The sequence below is a fragment of the Camelus bactrianus genome, chromosome 18 (genome assembly GCF_048773025.1).
Source record: "Camelus bactrianus isolate YW-2024 breed Bactrian camel chromosome 18, ASM4877302v1, whole genome shotgun sequence".
Lineage (NCBI taxonomy): Eukaryota > Metazoa > Chordata > Mammalia > Artiodactyla > Camelidae > Camelus > Camelus bactrianus.
In genome coordinates, this window is record NC_133556.1 from 14,271,608 (window position 1) to 14,299,038 (window position 27,431).

The window sequence follows — 27,431 nt, forward strand, 5'->3', positions numbered from 1 at the left end:
TCAGAAGCTTTGTCTGGGTCCTCTTTGTTCCTGACTCTGGGGAAATATAATGACCCCACTCAGCATTTTTGTTGACGACTGCTAACTAGAGGCCTTTTTCTCTTCTTTTATGAGCACCCGAGACGAGATCTGAGATTTGCAAGATGGGCATTCCTGCTTTTTCATTTAATAGTTGAGTTCTTTTCAAATTTCAAGTGTGGGTTCCATCTCCAGTACCTCCTCTAAAAATCAATAAACCTAATTACCTCCCCCTCCTGCCAAAATAAAAAATAAAGTAATACAATAACAAATATCAGGTGCTAAATAAATACAGGGAATTAATGACTCAGGAAAGTGTTAAAATATGTGAGGTTACTGATTTGTTATAAAAGTATGTAATGCAGGAACTGTAAACTGGAAGAGATGCACAGGGAAGGTATGGGGAAAGGGACCGGAGCTTCCATGCCCCGCCCCCAGCACCTCTCCCGCACGTCTGTATTCACCCACCCGCAAGCTCCTTCACTGCATATTATTTTGCCCCATATGCTTTATTTTATCTCCTATATTTTTATTGTTATTATTTTGTATGTGTGTGTGAAACTATTTAAGAGGAACTTTCTGCATTGTGTACCATCAATCCTACATACTTCAAACATGTATTTCCTGCAAACTAGGAATATAACCATAATACATTTATCAAATTCAGGAAAGTTAATCTTAATTCAGTACTATTATATACTCTACGGTCTATTTGAATTTTGCCAGTTATCCCCATGGTCTCCTTTATAGCATTCTCCCCCGCCCCCAAATCTAAGACCCAATCCAGGATGCCATATTGCATTTAGTTGTTACATGTCTTTATTCTTTTAAGATCTGGAAGAATGTCTCTGGTTTTCTTTGTCCTTCCTAACACTGACATTTTTGAAGATTATAGGCCGGCTGTTTTGTAAAATGTCTTTCAATTTGGGTCTGCCTGATATTTCTTGAAACTTAGATTCAGGTTATGCATTTTTTGCTAGGACAGAAGTGATGCTGGGTCTTTCTCTATGCATCATACCTGAAGCCTCCATCACTGGTCATGTGAACTCTGATCACTTGGTTAAGATGATGTCTGTTAGTTTTCTCCACCGTAAAATTGCTACTTTTCCTTGGTAATGAATACGTAGCTTGTGGGGAAATAATTTAAGACTATAAAAATATCCTCTATGCACTCCTGACGTCGCTACTCCAATTTCACCCAATGGTTTTAAACATCATTCCTACCTGAGTCAATTATTATCATGGTGGTTGTAAACTGGTCCTTTTTAAACTTTACATTCCTTCTACAATTTTATGTTAGGTTTCCTACTGTAAAAGAACTTTCCCTATGCTCCTTCCTCCCTTCCACCTCCCTTCCTTCCTTCTTCACTCTGGGTCTCTCTAATATTTTCAGAATCAATATGAACTCATGGGTTCTTTTTTCATTCAACGTGTTAGTTGATCACAGCCATTATTCATTCTGATGCTCAAGGTCCCCCTGCTTGGGCCGGAGGAGCTTCTTCAAGCTAGTTCCTTGTCCTTTGATACAGTTCCATCATTCTTGGAGCACTGCCTTACTTTCTGATGCAATAACATGTTCCAGGTTCTTCTTTCCTTTCCCCTCCTCCTTATTTACTTATTGAAGAATAATTGACCTACAACACTGTTAGTTCCAGGTGCACAACATAGTGGTTTGATATTTCATTACATTACAAAATTTATCACCACGGCAAGTCTCATTACCATCTGTCACCACACTAAGTTACTACAATATTATTGACTCTATTCCCCTTGTGGTACATTTCATCCCCATTAGTCTTTCTTTTTTTTTTTAATGATGGCACTGGGGATTGAACGCAGGACCTCGTGCATGCTAAGCACACACTCTACCACTGAGCTGTACCCCCAATTCCCCCCCCCTTAATTTTGTAACTGAATCTTCATACCACAAACTCCCTCATCTATTTCATCCATTCCTCCCACCACCTTCTCCTCTAGCAATCACCAGTTTATTCTCTGTATCTATGAGTCTGTTTCTGTTTCATTATGTTTGTTCATTTGTTTTGTTTTTTAGATTTCACATATAAATGAAATTATATGGTATTTGTCTTTCTCTGTCTGACTTATTTTACTTAGCACAATGCCCTCTAGGTCCATCCACATTGTCGCAAATGGCAAGATTTTGTTCTTTTTTAATGGCTGAGTAATATTCCAGTGTTTATATATACCACCTCTTCTTCCATTTATCTATCAGTGGACACTTAGCCAGGATGTGGTTATCAGACACTGGCCCCATTTTGAAGGTAGAGAGTGCAGAATTTACAGATTGGATGTAGGCTGTAGGAGAAAGAGAAGTGATCCTATGCCCCTTAGCCTTTAAAGATGTTGCTTCTCTGCAGTCTTCTTAGACACTCCCTAAGGCTGAACCTTGCCCCTATTTTAATGAGTATTCTATTATTTGAATTATTTATCCATAAGCATGTGTCTAAATGCAACATAGTTATTAAGTATCAGATGGCGGTACTATCTGGGAGATCCTTATTCTTGGCCTGGGGTCCTTAGACCAACATGGTTTTGGAGTTCATCTCTAGCGCTGGCTGGTTGTCTGAGCCTAGCCAATTCTCCTAACTGTTTTGTTTCTCAGTTTCTTTACCTGTTAAAGTTCAGGGAATGATCTGAATGATCAGAGTTGTTGTGAAGAGTAAGTGCTTTGTGAATGCAAAGTGCTGGCCCATTCGAAATGCCTAGGGCACATGACTTAACCTCCCTGTACCTTAGCTTCCTCACCTGTAAAATGGGCTTGCTATAAGGAGCAGCTGGAATCATGCGCAGAGAACCTTCAGTTCTGTACCTGGCCAACTGCTGCTACTGAATTTCTAAGTATTGTGTTTCTGCGATGTCTTGAGGGCAGGGCCCATTCCTTGTTCATATTTTCATCATCTCTCCCTCCACCCCAGGGTCTACACACTGTGCTGGTCAGATCGTTTCTTGAGTGCTTCAGGCCAGAGCCTGGACCCAGCGACATCCTCTCCACTCGCCCCAGAACTGAGGCTTAACATCGGGCCTGGGGAGTGTACCACTTTGTCAGCAGCAATTTAGTTGAAATGACAGTTTTGTCAACAATGAATTTTGCTTCAGTGATTTTTTTTTAAAGGTTGAGAAATTGGGCATCTTTATGCCATCTTACAAACATTTTTTTAGATATATTGGAATTAAAATTTTTTTAACCTCCAGTTACTTTGCCGCCAATTGTTCCTACTTTTCTGTTTGCAACGACAAAATGTGGAAACAACCTAATGTCTTACAATGGAATGGTTTCCTCCCTTCCTTCCTTCTTTTTGTTCATACTATCTGATCTTTCTTTCTTTCTTTCTTTTTCTTTTTTTTTTTTTTGGGCAGGGGAAGGTAATTAGGTTTATTTATTGATTTAATGGAGGTACTGGGGATTGAACCCAGGATCTTGTGCATGCTCCTTCTTTTTGTTCAGTTAAAAAAAAAGGAAAGTGAGAGAACGTATATACAATAAAATTGAATACTATAATAACATACATGTGTATATGCATGTATAGCCATTGTTACAACTGTCTATCTGGTGGCAGACGTACAGAGCCTTTTCACTTCATACACTCCTGCCTGCTGGGAGAGGCAATCCAGCCTGGCCCTGAGCATCCCTGCATTCTCACTGATATGCCAATACAAGGTCCTGGATGCTCTGTATCCAGGCCATCTCTCAGGGTTGAGTAACCCTGTGGGGGTGAAGTAACATCTCCCTTCAGGACAAATAGCAGGCTCAAAAAGGGGGAAATTCCCCAAGCTCAGTGTTCCTCAGCTGTGAGGCCAGCCCCTCTGTGTCAGCCCTGTGGGACTCAGGGGCAAGCGGAACTGAAGCAGACCCAGTGTCCCTGCCGTTAGCTGAGCGATGAGTAGTGGGTTCCTGTGTCTCTGACCCAGGAATCTCACATCTTTGTCAGACTAACTCGTTAGCTTATGAGTGGGATACAATCCCAGGCCTTGACGTTGGCCTCTTTCAATCATCTTTCATGTACATGTATTATTACTTTCAAACATGAAAGTCAGTTTTGATTTTTTTTTAAAAGAAAGGCACCTGCCTCCCCAAACCATACACATATCAAAAGTCAAAGCTCATACCTACCCAAAAATCTTGGTAATATCTCAGTAGATACTTATCCAGACTATCTTCCATGTAGATTCCCACATTTTCATTAGTCTTCTGTAAAAATAAGATCATAGCGTATACAGTGCCTAATAACCACCTGGATTTAGTCAGGCGGTCCACAACTGGGGGCCATTGTGGTAACCACCCCACATCAGCTTCTTGGGAAGTCAAGAGCCCACCAGGGATTTCACACAGCTTGCAAAGGCTTTCGCTGCCATCACCCAGAGTTGGGGGCTTCCTCTTGCCCCTGTACTTCCTGGGAGCTCTCAGGGCAGAAAAAGTGCTAGCTTTGGGTCCTGGCTTAACAGCTGGGGGACCACAAATGCAAAGGAAACCACCTACTCCTCCCATCTCCTCCTCTGCACCCCCTGGGTCTCAAGCACACATTTCCATCACCCCTGCTCTGACTCTATCCCCGCTTCACCCCTTGGCATCCCATTTCTCCAGCAAGATCCAGGCATCCTCATTCCAGACCCCACCCACCATCCCCACCGGCCTCAGCTGAGACCTAAAGCCCCTGTCACCATCACAGACCCTGAGAGAGTAAGTGATGCCGCTCTCATTGTACGGCAATGTGGGAGCATGGCGGGTGGGGCAGGATGCTGGCGTGGGTGGAGCCAGGGCCACTTCCTTTCCCCTTGGGGCCCTGTCCGCCAGTCTTGCCCCAGCTTCAGGAGGAGTTGGAGCAGCCTGGCCCCAGCCCTGTGCGTTATCGAGTGAGCTGGTAAGAGATGTGACTTGGTGGGTAGGAGCCTCAGTGGAGCTGGGAATGTGCCTCTGGCTTGACGGGTATCAGGAAAGGAGGATGAGGAGCCAATGGGATTGAATAGGGTCAGGCCAGGCAGGGAGCAGGTGGCTGTTGCTGGAGAGCAAGCTGCCATGGCCTGAGGGGGCCTATGGGCTAGAGCTGATGGGGGAGCGGCCAGTATCTGTTCCTTTGTTATTTCTGATACTATTCAAAGCACCGGTGGAAAAAGCCGTTGAACCGCAGATTTCGCCCAGCAGTTAGCAGGGAAGTGGGCAGTCCTCCTCCCATCCCCAGCGCCTTATGTGTTCTATTTCTCCAACTTCCCCCCCCTCAGGTCCCAACTCCTGCTCATGCCTGTGGCCTTGGAAATGACCCTCCTTCTCTTCCTCTTTGGGAGTGTCTGGGTCCAAACCGTGAGCCCAGAGAACATAACTACTTCGCCAATGTCTGAATCCAGCACGTTATCTGGTTCTTCGACCTCAAATATCCATGAGACCACAACATTCACCTCATTGACATCCCATCTTACAAAGGTGGTTGACAGCACTGTGCACCCGACCTTCCCACCTTCCTCAACTTCTGATCCAGCCAGTGAGTTTTTATCCACTCTTGGGACTTCCCCTGCTGCCAGCAGTGACCTTGCTGCACCGAGGTTAATAAGCTCCCAGGAGCTTATGACCAAGAATTCATCGGTGCTCCCGGAAATCTTGGAAGCAACCAGTGTGCCTGCTCACCCAGTAATGGACTCTTCAGAATCCCACACTGTCACTGATACAATCATGGCAACTAGCTCTCTGGAGACCTTCAGTGGGACCAGGGGACCCTCTCTGATCATGGCAACTAGCTCTCTGGAGACCTCCAGTGGGACCAGGGGACCCTCTGTGACCACGGCAACTAGCTCTCTGGAGACCTCCAGTGGGACCAGGGAACCCATCACCACGGCAACTAGCTCTCTGGAGACCTCCAGTGGGACCAGGGGACTCTCTGTCACCACGGCAATTATCTTTCTGAAGCCCTCCATGGGGACCCGTGGCTCCACCATCTTTGGGGAAAAAATAGTCACCATAAGCAGTACATCCTTCCCCAAATTACATCCGGGGACAAATGTCACCCTGCTGGTGAGTGTGCTGCTGGTGGCCCTACTGGTGATCATTGTCCTCCTGTGCCTACTCCTGCTATGTGTCCGATGGAAGAAGCAGAGGACAGGAGTCCTGACACTAAGCAGGGGTGGGAAGCGCAACGGGGCAGGAGATGCCTGGGCTGGGCGAGCACAAGTGTCTGACGAGGAGGCCATGATAAAAACAGACGGAGTGTCTAGGGCTGACAAGGGCTCCGGGGTCCCCCAGGGAGAGGGGTCCGACCAGCGGTCTACACTCACCACTTTCTTGAATACACAGAAGTCTCATCAGGACTCCCTGCCGTTGGAGGATCTAAAAGCCCAGTCAGCCTCCAGCCTAAATGGGGAGAAAGAGCCACTGGTGGGCAGAGAGGACGGGGCTGTGGAAGCCTCTGTTCCTGATGGGCCAGAAGCGAGAGATGTGAAGGCCCCTTAGGGCTCGAGAATAACAAGACTCCCTATCATTACTTCCAAACCCATCATCACCCAGCATCCTTTGGGTTTTCGCGTAGTATCTTCACCCCGAATCCTTATTTGGCTTCTTAACCCTGGATCTTCTAGCCGGCATCCGCACCCAGCGCCTAGCCCAGTGCCGACGCCCACTGAGTGCTTGTAGACTGCGTGAACCAGACTTCCTCATCAACCCCTACTTCTCCCATCACATTTTCTCCAGGTTTTTGCCCTTGAGGCCAGCTGCTGACTTCTAGAATGCCAAACTTCCTTGACCTCAGATTTCTCAGAGGATTCCCCAGAGACACCAGAGTCTGGGGAGGAGAAGGAAAAGGCAACGCCGCAAACTCCCGCTTAGGATGACTCTGGAAAGTACATCTGGCCCCACAGATGAGGACAGTCCTACCGGGTCAGCCCACAAACCTCGTTTAACTCTGGGCCCCAGTGCTCTGTGCCGGGCCAGCCTGGAGCACAGGCTAGGTGGCATCACCTCGCTGTGCTCTTCGGAGGGTCTGTGACAGCACCTGGACTCTAGGCTGGCCCATGTTTCAAACCACCCCCTCTCACCCACCTCTAGACTGAGGCTGAACCCAAAGCTTCTTCTGAAGAACAGAGGTGAGAAGTGTTTCTGGGCAGGAGCAGTTCTTAGAAGTCTGAGCATCCACGTGGGTCCAGTCATGCGTACGGTTTGTATGCAAGAGGCGAGGACTTTGTGATGCTTGTGAAGGGTGGTGGCGAGTACAGATGGTGTGAGGGAGTGGGCAGGAAGGGCTGCAGAGGCTCAGATGCCATCCTGGGGAGCTGCTGAGAACACATGTGCTCTCATCTTTGCTCACATGGGGTGGAGGTAGGAGATTTAACTCCGTCTGTGATGGGCTTGAGAGAAGGGCTGCATGTGTGACCAAGTGTAGTTCTTCAGCTCAGCCGCAACATCCCTTCCTCAAAGAACCTCCCCTTCCAACTCCAACGTGCACACGAGAGACCCGAGAGACCTGGAGCGGGTCTTGCTGAGGCTGTTACATGTTTAATGTGTTGACGGTATCTCCTCTTCGGTTCTCCAAGGGGGATAGGTGAGAGTCAGCTGTGACAGGTCCCTGGAACCAGGAGGTGGAAAGGAGGGAGGGGACAAGACCCAACTGTGCTGTCTGTCTCTGAGGTCAGCCCAGGCCAGAGCCCAGGGCGCCGCAGGGACCAGAGGCCGTTGGTATTTCCCCAGGGCCAAGAGGAAATTTGCAAAGAGGAAGTTGTTGAGTCAGAAGGAACAGTGGCTGAGAGCAGACACATTGACCTACAGAGAGACCAAGGGACACCATGTGAGTGTGACTGCCAGGTAGCTTGGACTGGAGGGGATGCGGGAGACAGGGAAAGGGCCTGGATTGGTCAGTTCATGGAGTAGGGGAGGGACGGAGGAAAAGGGGCCAAAAGGGGCTGAAGATCTGCCCAGAGTTGTGCCACTTCTGCCTGGTCTGTGGGAACGGGCTGAGCTGGGGTGGAAATCCAGCCTTCACCACCCACGTCTGGATGCCTTCTCCTACTTCTCAAAATGCACTGTTTGGACCAATCGTCGCCCCAGGACAGCAGAAGTGAGTTCCAAAAGTCCCTTCGGGACACCGCAAATGTTGTCTTAGATTTGTCAAAACAACTGCCCCAATTTCAGGTTTAGAAAATATTGTTACTGAACTCAGAGACCACCAACTTCACACCTCCCACTCCCACTCGACACATGCAGTCATCTTCTGAACCATCACTGATTTCGGGGTCCTGGGCGCATCCTGAAGGAAATGGCAGGTGTGGGTGGCAATGGGGGTGGGTATTTTCTGGGCTCTTATAGAAGGAAGCAGTAAATATTATAAGGCTAAAAAGAAAGAAAAAAAGAGAAATAAGAAAGAAATATAAAACACCATAATAAGAGAGGACCAAACCTATCAGTTATGAAAAAGTTGTCAACTGTCTATTATATTTACAATGGTTGGGAAAAATCCTGTTTTCAAAAATTATATCATGACTTTGAAAAATGCCTACAATATAATGTTAAATGGTAAATTTAAGTAGGGAATAAAACTAGTTACTCATCTGTAAATACATATGATTCTAGTTTTGTAATAAACATGCAAAAACATAGACATTATAGAAAACGAAAAATTTGATGGAGATATCCCAAATATTTACTGCGGTTCTCTGTAAGGGTATGGGGTGATTTCTATTTTGTCCATACTCTTTTGTATTTTCCATATTGTATACAATAAATATTGATGACTTTTCTGATTTCAAAAATGTTAACAAAAAGGTGTTTGCGGGGGCTGGGGGTGTCTGGTTTGAGGAGGCTGGAAGGGTAGGATGGAGCCACGCTATGAAGGGCCCCACTCTCTCCTCTGGCCTCACTGCCCGGGTGCCAATTCCAGCTGATTCTTCTTGCAGGGTCCCTGGGAGCCCTCCCTTCTCTCCAGGCCCGTCACAGCCCGCCTGGGTCCTGCAGAGATTGCCCTTTTGGTTTCCTGAGTCCCGTCCCTTCCACCCTCTGCCCTTTCTAAAGGGCCACTCTGTCCAGATCACCCCTTCACCCTCTAAGGCCGTCAGGAGTCTATCTTCCTTAGCATGGAGTATAAGACCCCTTTAAGATCTGGCCCTCCCTCTCCTCTGCACACCCCTGCCTGGTCAGCCCTTGGCCCAAGAGTTATAAGCTCTCCAGCCTCATGAAATTCCTTGTAGTTTCCTGAATATACCATGTGCTTTTCTTGGGGTTAGGGGTATAGTAAAATAGCATTTTCCCCCTCTTGCAAAAGTTAATTACCAGAACATTCTAGTTTCTTAAATACCAGGATTCTCTCTCACACACACAACCATATACAGTGTCTTATTCTTTACCTTATATTTTAAAATGCATGTTTCTATTTTATATTCAAAAGGGCACATTATGATCGTAGTTACAAATACAGCTTTGCCATCTACCATGCAAATTCCAGATGGCAGGAGGATTTGGGTGGGGAAGGTCTTAAGAAATCTATTAATGTAATTCACTTTTGCAGACAGGAAAGGGGCCTCAGAGCATGGTTTTAAGGACATTTTATTTCTGAACATGGACAGTTACACCTAATTTTCTTCCGCATCCCCATTTCTGCCCCTTGACCACGTCCAGTTTGGCAGAACCTGTGAAGGATGGGTTACCGGGGGGCTGCAAGCACAGGTGACCGCCAGCAGCTCTGAGTGCTCCAGCTCTTGGGCTGAGGGAATGGGAAACACCTCTTCCTGAGCCCCAAGTTCAGTGACTGTGTCAGGAGGCAGATCAAGCTAGGACTGTTAACAAGACAAGAGAGGAATACAATCAGAAGGTTCTAAGACTCTCAAAGCAGTAACAAAAATAGACCCCAAATAAAAGTGGAGAGAAAACTTTCAAACTCTAAAAGGGTGTTGGCTGTGGGTGGCTATCCTGTTCTGGGGAGGTTTGGGGGCACGTCATTAGCCGTTGGAAACCCAGGGTATTTTGGAGATCATCTACTTGTCCCTGCCCATGAGCTGCCCATGAGTGCCTGTGTGCCTTAGCCCCCTGGGGTGCTCAGCACCTGCCTGCCCCGCTAGTGGCATCAGGACAGCTTCACTGGACCATGGCCCAGATCCCCAAAGCTGCCGGCCACTGAGAGGGCCACGTACTCCTGCATTTGTGCATGCTCTGCCTGAAGCCACACCCCGCCCCCCCATCTTTCCCCACCACACACGCATCTTGACTTCCTGCCAAACTCCTCCTCAACCGTCAAGATGCAGATCAGATGTTACTGCTCTTGCTGCCTCCATCCCAGATATGGTATTTCTCCTCCACTCCCGCAGCCCCTCATGTGACAGCAGGAACAACTGGATTGTAATCATGTGAGGGTGTCCCTCATTCATTTTGTGTAGCCCCTCCAAATCCATCTATTGTCTTTGTGGTTCCAGAGTCCACAGGCTGGCATGCCTACCTAGTAGGTGTTTACTGAATGGAGAGGGTAAATGAATTAATGAACGGGCAAAAGGCAATTTTCAAGTAAGCCATGGCAAGATCAGACCTGTCTTTTGAACGAAACAGGCATCCGGGAGGATGGGCTGAAGGCATTGTGGCCCAAGAGGAGAGCATTAGTCTAGTCCAGGTTAGGTATAGTGGGAATCTGGTCCATCCGCTGCAAGGTGGGGGAAGGGGGCCCAAGTCCTGTGATTCCTGTGATTCTCCCGCCTCTGCTCCTCCACGTGATGTCACAGAGGCTACATGCAGGATGATAGGGGCCAGTCAGATCTGAAATATATTTATTCAGAGAAAAGATTTTTTTGAACTAATTGACCATTGAGGTGATGAGGGGAAAAAGGAGGTTAGACTCCAAGATTTCTATCTTGGGAGATGGAGGAGATGCTGCCATCATTTTGTGGAAACACAGAGAGATGGGCAGTTTTAGGGGAAAACATGGGTTCATTTTTAGAACTGTTAGGAGGGCTGTTAGAAGTAGAGGCCTGGAATGTGGGAAGGAAGTCAGAGCTGGAGATATAAAGGTCATCCTCTGATTGTAGACAGCAATTTAAATAATGCATAAACTATATCATTCATTGTGTAGAATGAGAGGGGAGAGAGCTGTGAAGAGAATCTTCATTTATTAGTCAGGGCAGGTTAACTGCTGTAACAAACAGCCCCCAAATTTCAGGGGTAAAACTCAAGAGAAGCTTTTTCCTTGTTCACGTAACAATTCAGTGCTCATATGTGGAGGGTGATCTTCCATAAGGTCATTCAGGAACCCAAGCTCCTTCCATCCTGTGGCTCTGTCATTATGGGGGAGGAGCACGGGCCAGGTCTGGAAGTGGCACGTATCACTTTTACTCACATTCCATTGGAAAGAATTCAGTCACATGGTGGCTTGCATGCAAAGGAGGCTGGGAAATGTAGTTCAGTCATGTGCCCAAGAGGAAAAGAGAAACAGTCCCACTACACTGAGGGGGCACCACAGTTTGAGGGCTGCCTGTAGGACGAAAGACCTGCATGAGACAGAAAAGATCCTTTAAGAGAGAAACCAGGAGAAAAGAATATCTAGGGGAAAAAGGGAGAAACTGCTTGAAGAAGGGCTGTCAGGAGCGGGTCTGGACTAGAGTGAGGCAAGCAAGGTGCTGAGGTGCAACATGAGGCTTGAGAGGAAGGCCTCCTTCAATTTTGTGCCCCAGGACACTTGCTTGCCTCACCCGAGTCCCAGTCCTGGCAGAGTCATGAGACAGAATTGGGAGAAGGCTGGGAAGAGGCCAGCGTCTGGCATTGCTGGTCCCAGCGACTTTAGCAAACAGTTCCGTTGAAGAAATGGGGTCCCCAACATTTCTGGGACAGGAAATTGCCTGATGTCCCAGTACAATGATTCACATTTTCCTGGCTTTCCTGTTCAGAAGCCTGGCTCTGATCTGCCCTTAAAGTACCTTGGGAAGAGGCAAGGGAAGGGAAGTAGAAATTCGCTGAGTTTTCTACTCTGTCACTCGCAGAGTTTTCTCACTTGTTTCTCAGTTGAAGCTGTGAGGTTGGTATTGTCCCATTTTACGGCTAAGGAAATGGAGGCACAGAAAAAGGTAAAGAGGTATCGGAGATCAAGAAGGATGGTGTTCGCTTCAGCAACACCTACACTAAAATTGGACCAGTATAGAGATTAGCATGGCCCTGAGCAAGGCCTGACAAGCAAATGCGTGAAGCGGTCCATATTTTTACCTATGACTGAATCACTATGCTGCACACCAGAAACTTACACAACATTGTAAATCAACGCTACTTCAATAAAAAAAAAAAAAAAAAAAGAAGGGCGAAAGTAGGATTTTCCCAGGTCACCATCAGAAAGGCTTTCCAGTCCTGACAGGGAGCCCAACCTGGGGCAGGGCTATAGGAGGCTGGGTGTAGAAAGAAAACAGGGCCTCCACTCAGAGAGGAGAGGACTTCTGAGTCATATGACTGAGAGTCCTGGAGGCAGGAGGGAGCGCCAGAGAACCAGGGAAGGGCTGAAGGGGCTGGTCAGGCGGGCCCCTCCCTCCTATCCCTCTGGCAGCCCCACCCCCCACCCCAGCCTCCAGCCTCTCCAAACGCTAGATCGAGCAGCGGACACGCCAGTCGGGCAGCTCCAAGCTGTCATGGACCCTGAAGGTAAAGGAGCCTCCAAGACCTCTCTCCCAGGTTCCTGCACCACTATCCGCCCTTCTCCGGTCCATCCCCCATCCCAACAGATCTCCATCCCCAGCTCCCCTACCCCAAGACCAAGTCTCCTCTGGTCCCCATCTACTCTCTTACCTCCCCCATCTCTCTCCAACCTCTCTGAACCCAAGCTCTTCTTTTTCCCTCCAAAGGCCTATTCTCACTTTTTTTTCCCCCTTGTACATCGGGTCCCCAAATGAGCCTTGGGGAAGAAAGGGGCTTGAACCTCTGGAAACGTCAGAGTGGCCTGGAGTAGGCTGCGTCTCCTGGGGGCTCAAGGGGCCGGGTAGTGGGAGGCTGGAGCAGCAGCAGCTCTGGACTTTGCCCAGTCACTAGCCGCTCTGGAGGGAGCGAGGCAAAGTCCTGATCTATCCGCCGCGAGGTGGGGGAAGGGGGCCCGAGTCCTGTGATTCCTGTGATTCTCACGCCTCTGCTCCTCCACGTGATATCACGGAGGCTGTATGCAGGATGATAGGGGCCAGGCTCTGGAGTCAAACGGCCCCTGTTTGAATCCAGGCTCTACTGGAAACAGGCTGTGCGACCTTGAGCAAGTCGCCTGACTTCTCGGTGCCTCATTCCCTCGCCTCTGCAAAGTGACAGTAATAGTTCCCTGCTCACCAGTCTAGGGGGTGGGGAGGACAAATGACAAAAGCATGGAGGGCTCCTGCTAGTTTCACGGTCCCCTTCCTGAGCTTCTCCTTCCCTAGCTCTGACCTCCCTGCCCGAATCTGGGGCTTCCGCTGGCTCCACGCACCCTGCCCCTCTGGCGTGGCTGTTGAACCAGCTCTTGGGAGTCCAAATGGGTTCTTGGTTTAGAAATGATCTCAGAGTCTGAGCCTGGGTTCAAGTCCCATCCCTGCCACCTGCTAATTGTGTGAATTTGGACAAGATGCTTACTCCCTCACTGTGTTTTTCCTCACTGATAAAGTGAAAACAGTGTCTTGGGTTGCGGTGAGGATTAAATAAGATACCAGTGCCTGACACAGAAATCACTCGGTGTAGTTACGTTGGTGACGGTGTTGGTTCCTCAGGTCCACCTCTCCGGCTCTGAGCCCTCCCCAGATTCCAGGTCCATTTTTGGAAGGCGTGTGCACCCATTTCCACTTGGATACCTCTCTGCTATGTCAGACTCAAAGTCTTCCCCCTACACCAGCTCCACTTCTGTTCATGCCTCACTGTCTTCCTATCAGACTGGAAACTTTGGGGTCTCCCTTGATTGTTCACTCTCCCTTGAACCCCAATATCCAGACAGTTGCTGTGTCCTGTGGATTTACTTCCATGGAGTCACCTGAGTCTCTTCTCTTTCTGGACCCTCCTCCCTCTGGGGGAGGCTTCCTTTGCCTGGCGGCCTTCATTCGTGTTATGACGCTGATGTTTAACTCTGGGCCAAACCAGAAGAGTTAGCCCTGGGATCACTGACCTGCAGGCATTAAGCCAGGAGGGAGTAGTCGAGTCAAGGGGGTGGTCACAGGGGGGGGAGAGGAGGGACCAGGATAGAGCAGGGGCAGAAGCAGATGGCAGGCTGGTGGCCAAGGTGTGAGGGGGCGGGGCTGAACTAAAGCAGGAGGTCTGCAGGGTGGGAAGCAGTTGGCAGCCCCCTTTCTCCTCACTTACACTTTACCCCGCCTCCCTGCTTCCTTGTCCAGGATGTTGCAACAGCCTCCCAACTTACATCTTTCAAGAGCCCTAGGCAAAATTTAAACAGTGAAACTTCAAAGTCCATCTTGGATCATGTGACCTCTGATCAAAAGTTTTATGGATTTCCCATTGCCTCTTGAACAAGACCCTGTTTCCTGTCACTTAAGTCCTTTTCGGTCTGGCAGCGCCCTACCACTCAGCCCTCACTCTTGCTACTGTCCACGTGCGCGTGATCCCGCCCTTTCTCCTCCAGATGCCTTGGCATGCCTCCCACTGCCCGGCCTTTGCTCTCTCCCATTCTCTCTGCTTGTCAGGCCTTCCTCTCAGTCCAACACCAACCTATTCTCAGAGCCAACCTTTCTGAGCCTTCTCTTATTGCTCTTATATCTTAACGACAAGCCATCTCTCCTCACTCTGAAACCCTGTAGATCATTTTACCACTTGCGTGATGGGCAATCACATTTGGCTCTATTTAGAGGTTATTTCTCTTCTCTCAGAAGAGAAGAGGAAAAGAACATTTATATAGAAGCTGTAGGCTAACCAGCCTCTGTCTCCATCTGCTGTTTGCCAAATGGATCAACAAATAAATTGATGGGAAAACAAAGCTGCCTGGGTTCAAAGGCATCTGGCCGGGCATTGGCTCAGGTACTTTACATGAATCGCCTCGTTCCCTCCTCACTGCAGCCCTGTGATTTCCTCGTGCATCTGACTCAGAGAGGTTAGGGAATTGCCTACAGTCACCCAGCATGTAAGTGATGGAGTTGGGGCTCAGACCAGGCATTTCTGACCCCCCAGGGACAGAGCTCTGGAAGCCTGGGTGTGGCTTGCAGAACTCTTTGAATACTGATATTTAAAAATAATTTAAAACATAATTTAGTGCTCAGTGGGGTGAGGTGAGGTAAGCGAGGGAAGTCTGGGGCCAGGCTGCCTAGGCTTATGAGCCTGACTCCATACTTCCCAGCTGTGTGAACTTTGGGCAAGTTACTTGCCTTCTTAATGTCTCGGTTTCCTTATCTGTAAAACGGGAATAATAAGAGTACCAACCTCATAGGGTTGTTGTGAGGATTAAATGTGTCAATACATATAACAGGCTTGGAACAGTGCTTGGGAAGGACCATGAAATGCTCACTGTTATCATTATTACACATGATGTCTTGCCAGATTCGATGACAGACAAGTGGTAGCAGGCACCAGAGTTTTAAGAAAAACTTATAAATGCAACATCTTTAAAATTGACAACATCTATCTATTTAAGTTAATTTTTTTTCTGTAAATTGGGGAAAACCAGCATTACCTGGATTTAGCTGCACTTTTTCAGCCTTGTATAACATCACTGTTGCTGCCAGCACTGGCCCCATGGTTACACATCAAATTAAGAACAGAAACTTGTGATATTTGTTTTAGGTGCATTTGCAGACCCTGCCTTTGTGCCCAAAGGCACAAAGGATAGAGGGACCCCAAATTGGAAAGACCACCAAATTTGTGGCAACCCCACCCCCACAATGGGTCCTTGCTCACCAATTGAGAAAGAATGCTCAGTAGAGGCAGAGGGACAGAGTGAAAAAAAAAGAGCTGCTTTATTGTTCAGAGAGAGAAGTGAAAAAAGCAAAAATGAAAACACTTGAGCAAGGAGCTGTCAGCGAGGTTGAGACAGCTCGAGCCCTTGACTGGCCCCGGGGTCTTTTACTGGACGGCTCTGCCCTGGTTATCTTCATTCTGGTTGGTGCCAATCATCTGTCACGGGCTCTTTCCTCCTCTGTAGCTCACCCCGAAAACAGAAACTTGGGCGAGAAGAGAGAGAACAAAGAAAGAGATACTGGGGTATGTCCTTGGGATTGATGCAGTGGTTGTGGAACATAAAATGTCTTGTTGTATGGCTGTGTCCTTGGAATCAAGGTGCCGGTCGTGGGATAAGAGAAACGCCTTTCTTTTTTTTTTAACAGCCTGGCACTTTCTTTCTGTTATTGTTAATCAGCCAGGGTTAGTAAGCCTGCCTAATCACCTCTCTCACATCCATCAAAGGCATGAACACGTGTTTATTAAACCACTAAAGGAAAGATGGAGGGATGGAAGTTCTGATTCTGGTCCTGTCCCTCCTGGTATTTGTCCCTCCGGAGACACTGCCTCGTTGGGGCAACATGGAAACAGGGTAAAAAAATCAGTCAACTACCCAGACAAGAAGAGCCAAAGTGCCAGTGGGGGAGAATCTTCAAATATTCTGCCAGAGTCTTCAGTTTATCTGTATCTTTTTCCATTCTTTGTTAAGAGAGAAGTGCAGGGCATTTCCCATGATGCTTTGGATGCCGTCAGAAACAAAGATGCCAATTTTAATAAAATTCTGGAGTCACCAATGAAGAAAGTATTGCCTAGAGAGATCAAAGTTACACCCCCACCGGATAAAACTATAGTCTCTGAAGTCCAGGCATCTGAGCGAATTTTTACAAATAACAACTGCAAGGATAAAAGGGGACAGGGTGTTACAGCTGTTTCCGCTGTGCAGCGGTTCCTCCTCCGGCAGCTGCAAAAACAGCCCTCCCATGGGCATCAGCTGCTAATTAGGAGAGCCCTTATTTTCAAAGCCACCCCGCAGGAATCCCTTTTTGTTGGAAATGCATAAGAGAGTTGGGGCCTAAAGAAAACCAGACGTGTTTATTTATTTTTCACAAACGGAACATGGAGTGTGTAACACTCTATGTCTACAAGAGGCGATCAGAACAGCTGATCGTGAATAAGGAGGTAAAAGAGAAACCCGTGCCAGTGGAGGCAGTGGGGTTCTAAAACTACCCTCTGTGGAGAGGGAAGGCCAGGTCCACGCTGATCATTTTCTAGCTCTGCTCTTTAGATAATTTCCCTTTGCATTTCTGAGCCTCAGTTCTCTGTCTCCAAATGATCTCTACGGTGAAGAAGGGCAGGCAGGACTGTGACAACATACAGCAAGTACCCTGCATCGGGTAGGTGCTGCTATTCGCTTCCTGGGGCTCTCAGCCCTGCTACAAATTAGAATTACGTTACCACATTCCAGACCAGTTATAGCAGAATCTCTGGGGGTGGGGCCCAGACAGGAGCATTTGGCGAAGCCCTCCAGATAATCTCATTGTGTAACTGGGGTTGCAAATCACTGCTTTACTCATCCCCAAAAAACTCCTTAACACTGTCTTAAGCGAGGGCCCTCTCTCTCCTTATTTATCTACTTATTTTACTTCTTCTTTATTTTAGAGAATTTCAAGAAGTAGAGAGGAAAGTGTGATGGACCCTCAGGTACCCATCACCCAGTCTCAACAACCGGCAGCTTTGGCCAGTCCATGCCCATCCATACTCTTTCTAATTTCTGCCTTCCAGCACTACTTTAAAGTAAAACCAGCCCTTAAACCTTTTTCATACATAAACATCTCAGTATTTTATTATTTTAAATTATTATTAAAAGATAAGGACTTTTCTTTTTATTACAACCATAACCAACTTTATTAACTTTTTTTTAATGGAGGTACTGGGGATTGAACCCAGGACCTCATGCATATAAGCATGTGCTCTACCACTGAGCTATACTCACCCCTTCTTTTTTTAATTAACTTTTTTTTTTAAATGGAGGCCGCACCAACTTTGAACAAATTTCCTTAACGTTACCAAATACCCAGTCAGTGTTCAGATTTTCAGTTGTTTCGTAAATGTGCTAATTCGGTTTCAGTTTGTTTGTTTAAAGTAGGATCCAAATAAGATCCATACATTGTGACTGGTTCGGATGTGTTTTAAGATTCTTTTAATCTTTTGTTTTCTTGGCAACGTATATGTTAAAGAAAGTAGGTTATCTTCTGTAGAGTTTCCTACGGTCTGAATTTTGCTGGTTGTATCCTCGTGGTATAGTTTGACATGTTCCTCTGTCCTGGTTTTCTTGTAAATTGATATATATAAAAAAAAAGCCTAAAAGTCGGATCTGACTTTGGTTCAGCTGTTTTGGCAAGCGTATTGCATGGGTAGGGGTCTGTTATCCCATCAGGAGCACCCAGTGTCTGGTCATCTTTCTTCTCCATGTTGGCCTTTGATCCAATACGTGAATCCACTGGGTCTTGCAAAATGGTTCCCGCCTTTTGGCAGAGCATTGGTTCTTGTTTGTTTATTAAAGTGGACAATTCAAAGCTTTTTAGTAAATTCACCGAGTTATGCCGCCATCACCATAGACCATTTTCATTACCCCAGTAAGATCCCACCCTGTTTCCAGCCCCAAACAACCACTATTCTGATGTCTGTTTCTCTCAGTTTGCCTTTTCTGGATGTTGCATATAAACGGAGGTATAAAATATGTGGTCTTGGGTAAGCACTTGTTCTTAACTGTTCTGTGCATCTAATCCCAGGGGGAGCTTTTCCAAAACCTGGATGCGTGGGAACTGCCCCCGAAAGATTCTGGTTCGGTTGGAATGGGTCTGAGCAGCAGTCTGACAAGCTCCCCAGGTGATTCCAATGTGCAGCCCAGGCGGAGGGCTCTGCTTTCCCAACTTCTGCCCAAAGGCGCAGTCCACACCTACTGCCACCACTTCCTCGCCTCCCATCTACTCCTTCACCATGACAGTGGGGCTCCTGCCCCCACTGCTGGGCACTCAGACTGCCCTGGCAATGGGCCCCAGGGGCTAAGTGCAGTGCCCACTCTCAACCTTCCTTCAACCTGCTTCTGCTCATAACCCGATGAGCAACACTTTCCTCCTTCTAGACACCCGCTCCCTCCTGGTGGGGCTTCTGTTTTCACAACCACACCTCTGTGTGTCCTGTAAAGTCTGCTGTTTCCCACAGCCCTTCTCTTTCACCCTGCCCTGGTGATCTTACCCACTCAGCCGCCGTCCACACATGAGGGCGGCTCCCAATTCTCCATTCTTCACCCCCAGTTCTCTTCTAAACTCCAGAACCCTTCTTCTACCTGCCATCTGGACACGGCCACCCATGCTTCCTGCTGGCATCTCGACCTCAACATCTGCAAAACCATTCTTTTCCCCCAGCTCTGCCGCTTATAAGCGCTGTCACCAGGGGGCGACACAAGGACACCCCCCCCAACCCCCCACCCCCGACCTGGCTTCTGTTACTTGTAAAATGGGAATGACCCCCTGTGATGAGTTTCTGACCCAGGAGCCAGAGAACTGTGGTGCCCAGGGAGGGCCCACCACAGGTGCTCAGGCCTTGTGGGTTGCTGACTTCCGTGGTACCCATCCTCCACCCCAACCTACTCCTCCCCGAACAATTCTCTGTGCCAGTTTTCAGCTACCCAGGACAGAAACCCAAGGCTTCCGCGCCTCATTAGCTGCTAATTCCAGAAGGTTCTACCTCAGAAACAACTCTTCCATTTGCCCCTGCTCTCTTTTCCTATGGTTTCTGGCCAAATTCAGGGCTTTATCATTTTTTGTCTGGCTGATTGCCCCAGCCTTCTTTGGCCTCCCAGCTCATCTCCATTTGGTAGCTGAAGTGACCTTTCTAGAACAAAATCATAATCATATGATTCCCCTCCTTAAAATTCTGTGTTGGCTCCTGGGATCAGTCCAAATTCCTCAGCTAATGGGTTTAGTCTTTTTTTTTTTCACTCTGGTCTTCACCTCTGACATTTCTCTCATGAATCTTACTCAGCCCTCCCTCACCTCCTCTCTCTCTCTCTTCTTGCTTTGGAACCTTGAACACTTGCTCTTCCAGCCTGAAATGTCTTGCCTGCCCTCCTCCCCACCTCCACCTCTACCTGGCACACATTATTCATCCTTCAAGGCCACTAAAATGACCCCCTTCCTCAGGGACATTTAGTCATTGTTTCCTCCTCACTCCTATGACGCTTGGTAAATGCTTCGGTCATTCCATCAGCAAACATCTACTATGTGCCAGTGTTCCTGACGGCTTTGCAAACATTAACTCCCTTAATTTTTGTGAGAGGCCTGTGAGGTGATTCGTGTTATTATCTCCATTACAGCTGAGGAACTGTAGGCCCCCAAAAGGCTGAATCACTTGCCCAAGATCACTTAGCTGAAGGCTGCCAGACGCAGTATTGGAAGCCAGGCCCAGTTGACACAGAGTCTGGGTTCTGATTCTTTCCATTGTGTGGCCTCTCTGCTTGGATAAGTATCATCAAATCCTGGGGAGGGGGATAGCTTAGTGGTAGAGCGTGTGCTTAGCATGCATGAGGTCCTGGGTTCAATCTGCAGTACCTCTATTAAAATAAATAGATAAATAAGCCTAATTACCTCCCCTCCCCCACAACAAACAAACAAACCCTTAGTATTAAGCTAAACAATATGAAGTTGCCAGTAGTTGACCGTTTTTGACCCATACAAGCAGCACATTTGTCTGGTTCAGTGTGCTAAGAATTTGGGATACAGCAGAAAACTCAGCGGATGTCTTGGCCCCAGAGAGAAAACACCAGCAGACAATGACGGTAGTGGACAAACAAGGAGCGGAGTGAGCATGGGACCTGATGTAGGAGGCCTGTGAGAGCCCCCCTGCCCAGGAAGTGATGTCTAAGGGAAGACCTGAAGAGGAGTGAGACGGGAAGGGGGAGTTTGGGGTCAAGGTGAGGGAAGGGACTTCCAGGCAGAGGCGCCACCTTGGAACAGCATCAGCAAAGGCCTGAAAGCTCAGAGAAAGAGCTGCCCACTCATTCACCCAGCAGTTAGTACCTGGCACAGAGCTGGTGCTCAACAAGAATTTGTCAAAAGAATAAATGAAAAATGAAGAGAAGTCAAGACAGCTGGTGTTACTGCAATGAAATTGGGCTTTTAAGCAGGAGAGTGATCCACTCAAATTTCCTTTTTTATTGTTTGACTTTAAAGTCAGGTTTAATGAAGTAGAACCACAGACAGTAAAATTCACTCTTCTCGGTGTAAAGTTCTATGAGTCTTGACAAATACATCAGTATTGTAGCTACCATCAGGGACAAGATTCGTTCAATCACATCCCCAAACTTGGAGCTGCCCCTTTATGGACAGCCCCTCCCCCACCCCTAGGCAACCACTGGTCTATTCTCTGTTGCTATTTCTTTTTCTTTTTCTTTTCTTTTGCCTTTTCTAGAATATAGTCATATAGATGGACTCAAATAGCATGTCGCCTTTTGAATCTGGCTTCTTTACTTCTGAGATGCATGCCTATTGTGCGTATCAGTAGTTGGTTCCTCTTTTTATTGCCAAGCAGAATTCCATTGTATAGATGCATCACGGATTGTTTATCCAACACTCACCAGTCGAAGGATTGAAATTCACTTTAAAAAGCCAACATCCCTGCACCTGGTCTGAATGGAGAGCAGGGCCTCTGGATCTCGGCTGTTTGTCGCTTTCACTGACTTTATTCCCAGCACCTGGCCAGGGCACAGATGGCTCTGAGTGAGGAATGGAAGCCACTTGGGCAGCTGTGGGAGAGAACGTGGGGAAAGAGGGTCAGGTGCAGTCACTGAGGTCTGTGGCTGAGGGTGGGGAGTGGGGGTGAAGACTGGATGCTTGGTTTGGGGAAGAACAGCTGGACAAGGAGGGCCTGCTTCTGAGAGTAGAGCAAGCCAGAATGCTTGGCCTTAACTTCAACTTGGAGCAAAAGTGGGGGAAACAAAACAAAACAAAATGACCACCCCTTCACATTTGCTAGCTAATTGTCTCCCCCTCCCCCTGGAAGCTAAGTCCGTCTATGGAACCGCCCATGAGGCTGCAGGTCTTCCTTTGGCCGGCAGATGGCGATGTTGCACCGTGCCTGAGCTCGGTCTCTGCGGTCACCTTTCAACAGGCGCATTAGTGCCGCAGGCGGGCGGGCAGGACCTTGTCTATAATTCATTTTACATGCAAAGGACTCGCTTCCACTCCTGAAGCTGTGTCTCTCAGAGCAGGGTCTCAAACCAATTTCCCTGTGCTCTTTCCTCCTTGTACAGCTCCCACCTCTAGAGATGCCTTTTTTTTTTTAAACATCCGGTGAGGGAGGGGTCATCAACCTAGAAGGCAAAGGCGGAGGGACAGATGGCCATGGCCACAAGACTTGGTTGGTTTCATTCTGCTGTCAGTTTGCTGTGTGACCTCAGCCGACTTGCCTTTCCTCTCTGGTCTCAGTCTCCATGTCTGTAAAAAGCTGAGCTTCCAGCTTTAAATTTCCTTGGTGCTAGAGACGACTGGGATGGAAGAGACACTGCCCACATTCTTCTGGGGCTTCAGCTAGTAAATAACCGACCTTTCTATGCAAGGTAGATGGAAAGGCTATAGAGTGACTTTCAGGCCAGTGCGTTTCTCTTCTAGTCAGTGAATAGCTGTTGACCCAGTACTACGTTTACCAGGTAAAATACAGGGCACTCAGTTAAGCTGGAATTTAAGATAATTGATGACAGATAATTTTTAAGGACAAGTATGTTCTAAACATGGCCTAGAATATATACTTAAAATTTTTTGATGTTTGTCAGAAATTTAAATTTAACTAGGTGTCCTGTATTTTAATTTGGTCAATCTGGCAACCTGGTCCAGCCCACCAGGCCCTCCCCATGCCCTAGCCCCTCTCCTGAGACCCCCAGATCTTCACTCTGATTGGCTAGTGCTCAATTCAGTTGGTTGGTAAATATTTTGACAATCACCCCTGACTACAAGAAAGGAAGCCCAAATGTAACGCTGTGCTCTCTCTTTCTCTCCCAGGCCTCGCGCTCCTGCTGCCCCCTGCCACTCTGGCCACCCTGGCAGACAGCTGGCTCCGGGAGGACTGCCCGGCCCTCAACCACGTGGCATTGGTCACAGGGGCAGCCCCTGCGCAGGCGGTGCTGTGGGCCAAGTCCCCTGGGATGCTGGCTGGGAGGCCTTTCTTTGATGCCATCTTTGCCCAAGTCAACTGCCAGGTCTCCTGGTTCCTCCCCGAGGGATCAAAGCTGGTGCCTGTGGCCAAGGTGGCCGAGGTCCGGGGCCCTGCCCACTGCCTGCTGCTGGGAGAGCGGGTGGCCCTTAACACATTGGCCCGTTGCAGCGGCATTGCTAGCGCTGCCGCCGCGGCTGTGGAGACGGCCAGGGGGACCGGCTGGACTGGGCACGTGGCTGGCACGAGGAAGACCACGCCAGGCTTCCGGTTGGTGGAGAAGTATGGGCTCCTAGTGGGCGGGGCTGCCTCCCACCGCTACAACCTGGAAGGGCTGGTGATGGTGAAGGACAACCACGTTGTGGCAGCTGGTGGTGTGGAAAAGGTGTCTGTCTGTCCAGCCGAGCCCCTGCCTTGGCCCTGCTCCAACCCCCTATCACAGCCCTTCCCCTCTACTGGGGACCCCCAGCCACTCCCTGGCAAATAGTGATGGCCTGGGAGCTGGGGGATGCAAGACTCCTCAACCCCTCAGTGGTTCCATCTATAAAATGAGGGGTTGGACTTGCTTCTTTGGCAACGTTCTTCTGCTGGTAGGTGTGATGTTCAGGAGGAAAGGACAAACTATTGGGAGCCGAGTGTTGATGGCCCAACGACCTTGGGCAGGTCACTCTGACTCCCTGGACCTGTTTCCCATCTGTGAAAATGTTCTTTTTTTTTTTTTTTAATTGAAGTATAGTCTATTTACAATGTTGTGTTACAGCATAATGATTCAGTTATACATATATATATATTCCTTTTCATATTCTTTTTCATTATAGGCTATTACAAGGTATTGAACATAGTCCCCTGTGCTGTACAGTAGGACCCTGTTGTTTATCTATTTTATATATAGTAGTTAGTATTTGCAAATTTCCAAACTTCCAATTTAACCCTACCCCACCTCCTACCCGGCTGGTAACCATCCATCCCTCTGTGAAAATGTTCTTTTTTAATGGAAGTACTGGGGATTGAATCCAGGACCTCGTGCATTCTAAGCATGTGCTCTACCATTGATCTATTTCCCTCCCCCCCGAAAATGTCCTTGAAGACCCCTTTCATTCTTAATATTCTCAGTCAGTTGAACTAGATCTAAATGCCAAATATTGCTGAATTTGGCTATTTTTTTGACCCACAAAAGTGATGATTTCATGGAGTTTCACCAAATATGAAAGAAGCCATTTCGATGCCTTGTTTCGTCATTAACTCCAAGCTCATTATGCATCTGGAGCTGCTCCAATGCCAGCTCATCTATCCCTGGGGCTGGGTGCCACCCATTCTCACTGTCACCCTCCCGGCCTGGCAGGCCGTGCAGGGGGCCCGGCAGGTGGCCGACTTCGCCCTGAAGGTGGAGGTGGAGTGCGGCAGCCTGCAAGAGGCTGTGGCAGCGGCCGAGGCCGGAGCGGACCTCGTCCTGCTGGACAACTTCAGGCCTGAGGTGAGGCGGGTCTGCTTCCCTGGGAAGGGGGCATGTTGGGGCCTCTCATCTCTCCTTGGCTTGTGTCCCGCAGGAGCTGCACCCCACGGCCAAGGCGCTGAAGGCCCGGTTCCCGCGTGTGGGCGTGGAGGCCAGCGGGGGGGTCAATCTGAGCAACCTTCCTCAGTTCTGTGGGCCCCACATCGACGTCATCTCTTTGGGGATGCTGACCCAGGCTGCCCCGGCCCTCGATTTCTCCCTCAAGCTGTGTGCTGAAGGGGCCATTCAGGTACCCGAAACCCACCGGTCCTAAAGTCCAAGAGGCTACACTGGCAGTGGGATAACATGGTTCCATGGGACCCTCAAGGTTTCACATCTTGAAGTACCGTGGCTGACAGGACACTCTCGGCATTAGCCTGGGCTGAGATCCAGCTCTGCCACGTGCTGCTTGTGTGACCTTGAAGGATTGACTTCACCTCTGCTCACCTCGGTTTCCTCGTCTGTAAAATGGGTCTGATCAACCTCATGGATTTCTTTGGGTGATAATTAACACAGAGTAAGTGCTCAGTAAATGTTAGAAATTACCATCATTCATCTAAGACCCACTTTTTTCCCACACACCACCTTCTCTGAAGTCACCTTTAACGGATGGTGTATAATGGTCACTGTCATCTGGGCATCTGTTGTCACATAGCCATTGTGGCCTGTACTTGCAGCGTGTAGATAAAACATAGTAACAGTCTCTGTGGAAATAAGTCCAAAAGTATAAACTAGAAATTGCAAATGATAAGAAAGCATTGGTCACAGTTTGACAGTTTTCTTTTTGAGCGATGGTAGGTGTGTTTTACAATCAATGGCATCTTACACTTGAGGATATTTGGCATCGGGTCTGAGATTCAGCTGGAGTATCACACCCGGTTGATGCCCATGTTGGACTGGTTACTAAGTATTTTGCTTCTCACCTCTGGCTACTGTTACCACTTCTTTAGTTGGAGGTGAGAACCTGTTTATCCCTCATTTCCCAGGGTCCTCAACAAACTCCACCATGCATCCTTCCCCAAGTGAAACCCCTATTTTGTGCTGAAGGCCTTTTGGGGTTTGTTTCCAAAGGGCTGTCATTAGATGGGACAGGTACAGAGCAGCCAGGGCCAGAGCAAAGGTCAGTTAGGGAGTAAGGGGTGGGGTGGGGTGGGAGTCCGTGTTCAGGGGTCAAAATTCCTTCCATGCTAAGTCAGGACTCAAATGTCTACGCAGAGGATTTAAGTCCAGCCCCCTAAACATACACACACACACACACACACACACACACCCCTGAGGTCTTGCCCACCTGTGCGGCCACTCCTACCCTCACCTCAAGCCTAGGGTTTGCCTCTCTTTAACCTTTCTGGGGTGGCTGTGTGAGTTCCCAAGGGTGAGGGTGGTCCCCGACATGACTCCTCCCAGAAGGGCTCCAGTCTGGAGCTGCCTCTCCCCTCTGAGAATCCACTCTCTTCACTGCCCTTTGCTGGGAGGAGAGGAAAATGGGTCTCACCACAGAGGCTCCTTCCCAGAGGGAGTCTGGGTGTCCCAGTCTGCTCTGAGGGAGGCATTCTACCCCTTTGCCTTTTTCTCAACCTTGGAGACCAGTGATGGGTCTGGGAAAAGGGTAGATCAACAAACAATGAGCTCATCTCAGACGTGAAAGCTCCAGACAGGCCAACACCTTCCTCCTTCAAGCATCAAACGTGCGCTGAGCACCTGCTGTGACCATGCTCGGGCACTCAGCGGAGATTCACCTAGGGGATGCCAGGCAGAGGTGGATGCTGCCTTTGAACTGAAGGGGTCATTCTCACAGGACACAGCCTAGAGATGCCATCTGTGCTCTAATACATGCCTCCACCCCTGCATCCTCCTGTCCTTTCTCCAGGGAAAACATGGACACACTCAGCTAGGCAACCTTCCCTGCTCCAGGAAACTTAGCTCTCTGAGCCCCAGCTCCTCAGTCCTGAGGGGGAATAAATGAACCCTCCTAGAACTAGGGGTCCTTTTAGCTGTCACGATGGGGAAGTGGGGACCATGGGGAAGTGGGGAACCATGGATAAGCCGGGAACTGGAAGGCAAAATACTTAGGATTCAGGAAGGAAACAGCATTCTAGAGGCAGAAAGAAGGTACAAGGAATCTCAAACTCAAATGCATCCAGGACCCAGGCAGTGAAACTGGTGGTGGAAGCTGGAATAAGACACAGGGAAGTGGGCTGTGGCCAACTGGAGAATGCGGGCTGCGCCCACAGCATCTCAATTAAAAAAGAGAAAAGAAAGCTCCCAGGATGAGTCTCAAGCTCATCCTTGAACCCAGAAATGAACAAGCAGATCCCAGATCTGAGTGCTGGGAGGGGATTCCATCACCAGTGGGAAAGGAAATGGATCCTGGGCAGGCAAAAGCAACCCAGGCTCTCCTTGCAGGGGATGAATTTCCAGGCAGAGGAGGAGGTAGGAAATGGCTTGGATTATTTGGTGTAAGATTTGAAGCTGGGATCAGGAGAGACGAGATGACTAGGACCTGGGCTGGGTCCAGACCACAAAATGGTAGGTTAGAGGACTTGGACTCCGTCCTGAGAACAATCAGATTGAAGCTGGAAAATGAGATAAGCATATTTTCTGGAAGATCTATTTGAGGGGGCTGGAGTGGCTGCAGGCAGACCAAGAGGAGGCTGATGCAGCCACACAGAGGGCTTGAATGTGGGTGGTGGCAATGGGTTGGAAAGAAGGGAACACAGGCGGAGGAAACAGCATCTGCAAAGGCTCAGAGCCCAATGGGTTTGGGGCAGTAGGAAGAGTTTGGTGTGGCTGGGGGCGGGGGCGGGGGGCAGTGAATGACAGAAGAGGAGTCTCACACCTCACCTGGTGTCTATCTGGCTACACTTCCTTCCTGCC

At 48.6% G+C, this 27,431-nt stretch overlaps 2 protein-coding genes and 1 non-coding gene across 3 annotated transcripts; all 3 read left to right on the forward strand.

Annotated features, from left to right (window-relative positions):
• Nucleotides 1-4,746: 4,746 nt before the first annotated feature.
• SPN (sialophorin) lies at nt 4,747-8,763 on the forward strand. The gene is made up of 2 exons (XM_010972475.3): nt 4,747-4,898; nt 5,257-8,763. The coding sequence occupies exons 1-2, from the start codon at nt 4,747-4,749 to the stop codon at nt 6,473-6,475; spliced, it is 1,371 nt and encodes a 456-aa protein (XP_010970777.2). The 3' UTR covers nt 6,476-8,763.
• A 3,318-nt stretch (nt 8,764-12,081) lies between these two features.
• On the forward strand, nt 12,082-12,185 carry LOC123613503 (U6 spliceosomal RNA). Its single transcript, XR_006720867.1, has one exon. It is a non-coding gene; the product is annotated as a U6 spliceosomal RNA (small nuclear RNA).
• Nucleotides 12,186-12,459: 274 nt separating this feature from the next.
• Nucleotides 12,460-25,103, forward strand: QPRT (quinolinate phosphoribosyltransferase). The gene is made up of 4 exons (XM_010972476.3): nt 12,460-12,613; nt 22,915-23,450; nt 24,408-24,539; nt 24,613-25,103. The coding sequence occupies exons 1-4, from the start codon at nt 12,601-12,603 to the stop codon at nt 24,829-24,831; spliced, it is 900 nt and encodes a 299-aa protein (XP_010970778.1). The 5' UTR covers nt 12,460-12,600; the 3' UTR covers nt 24,832-25,103.
• Nucleotides 25,104-27,431: the final 2,328 nt, after the last annotated feature.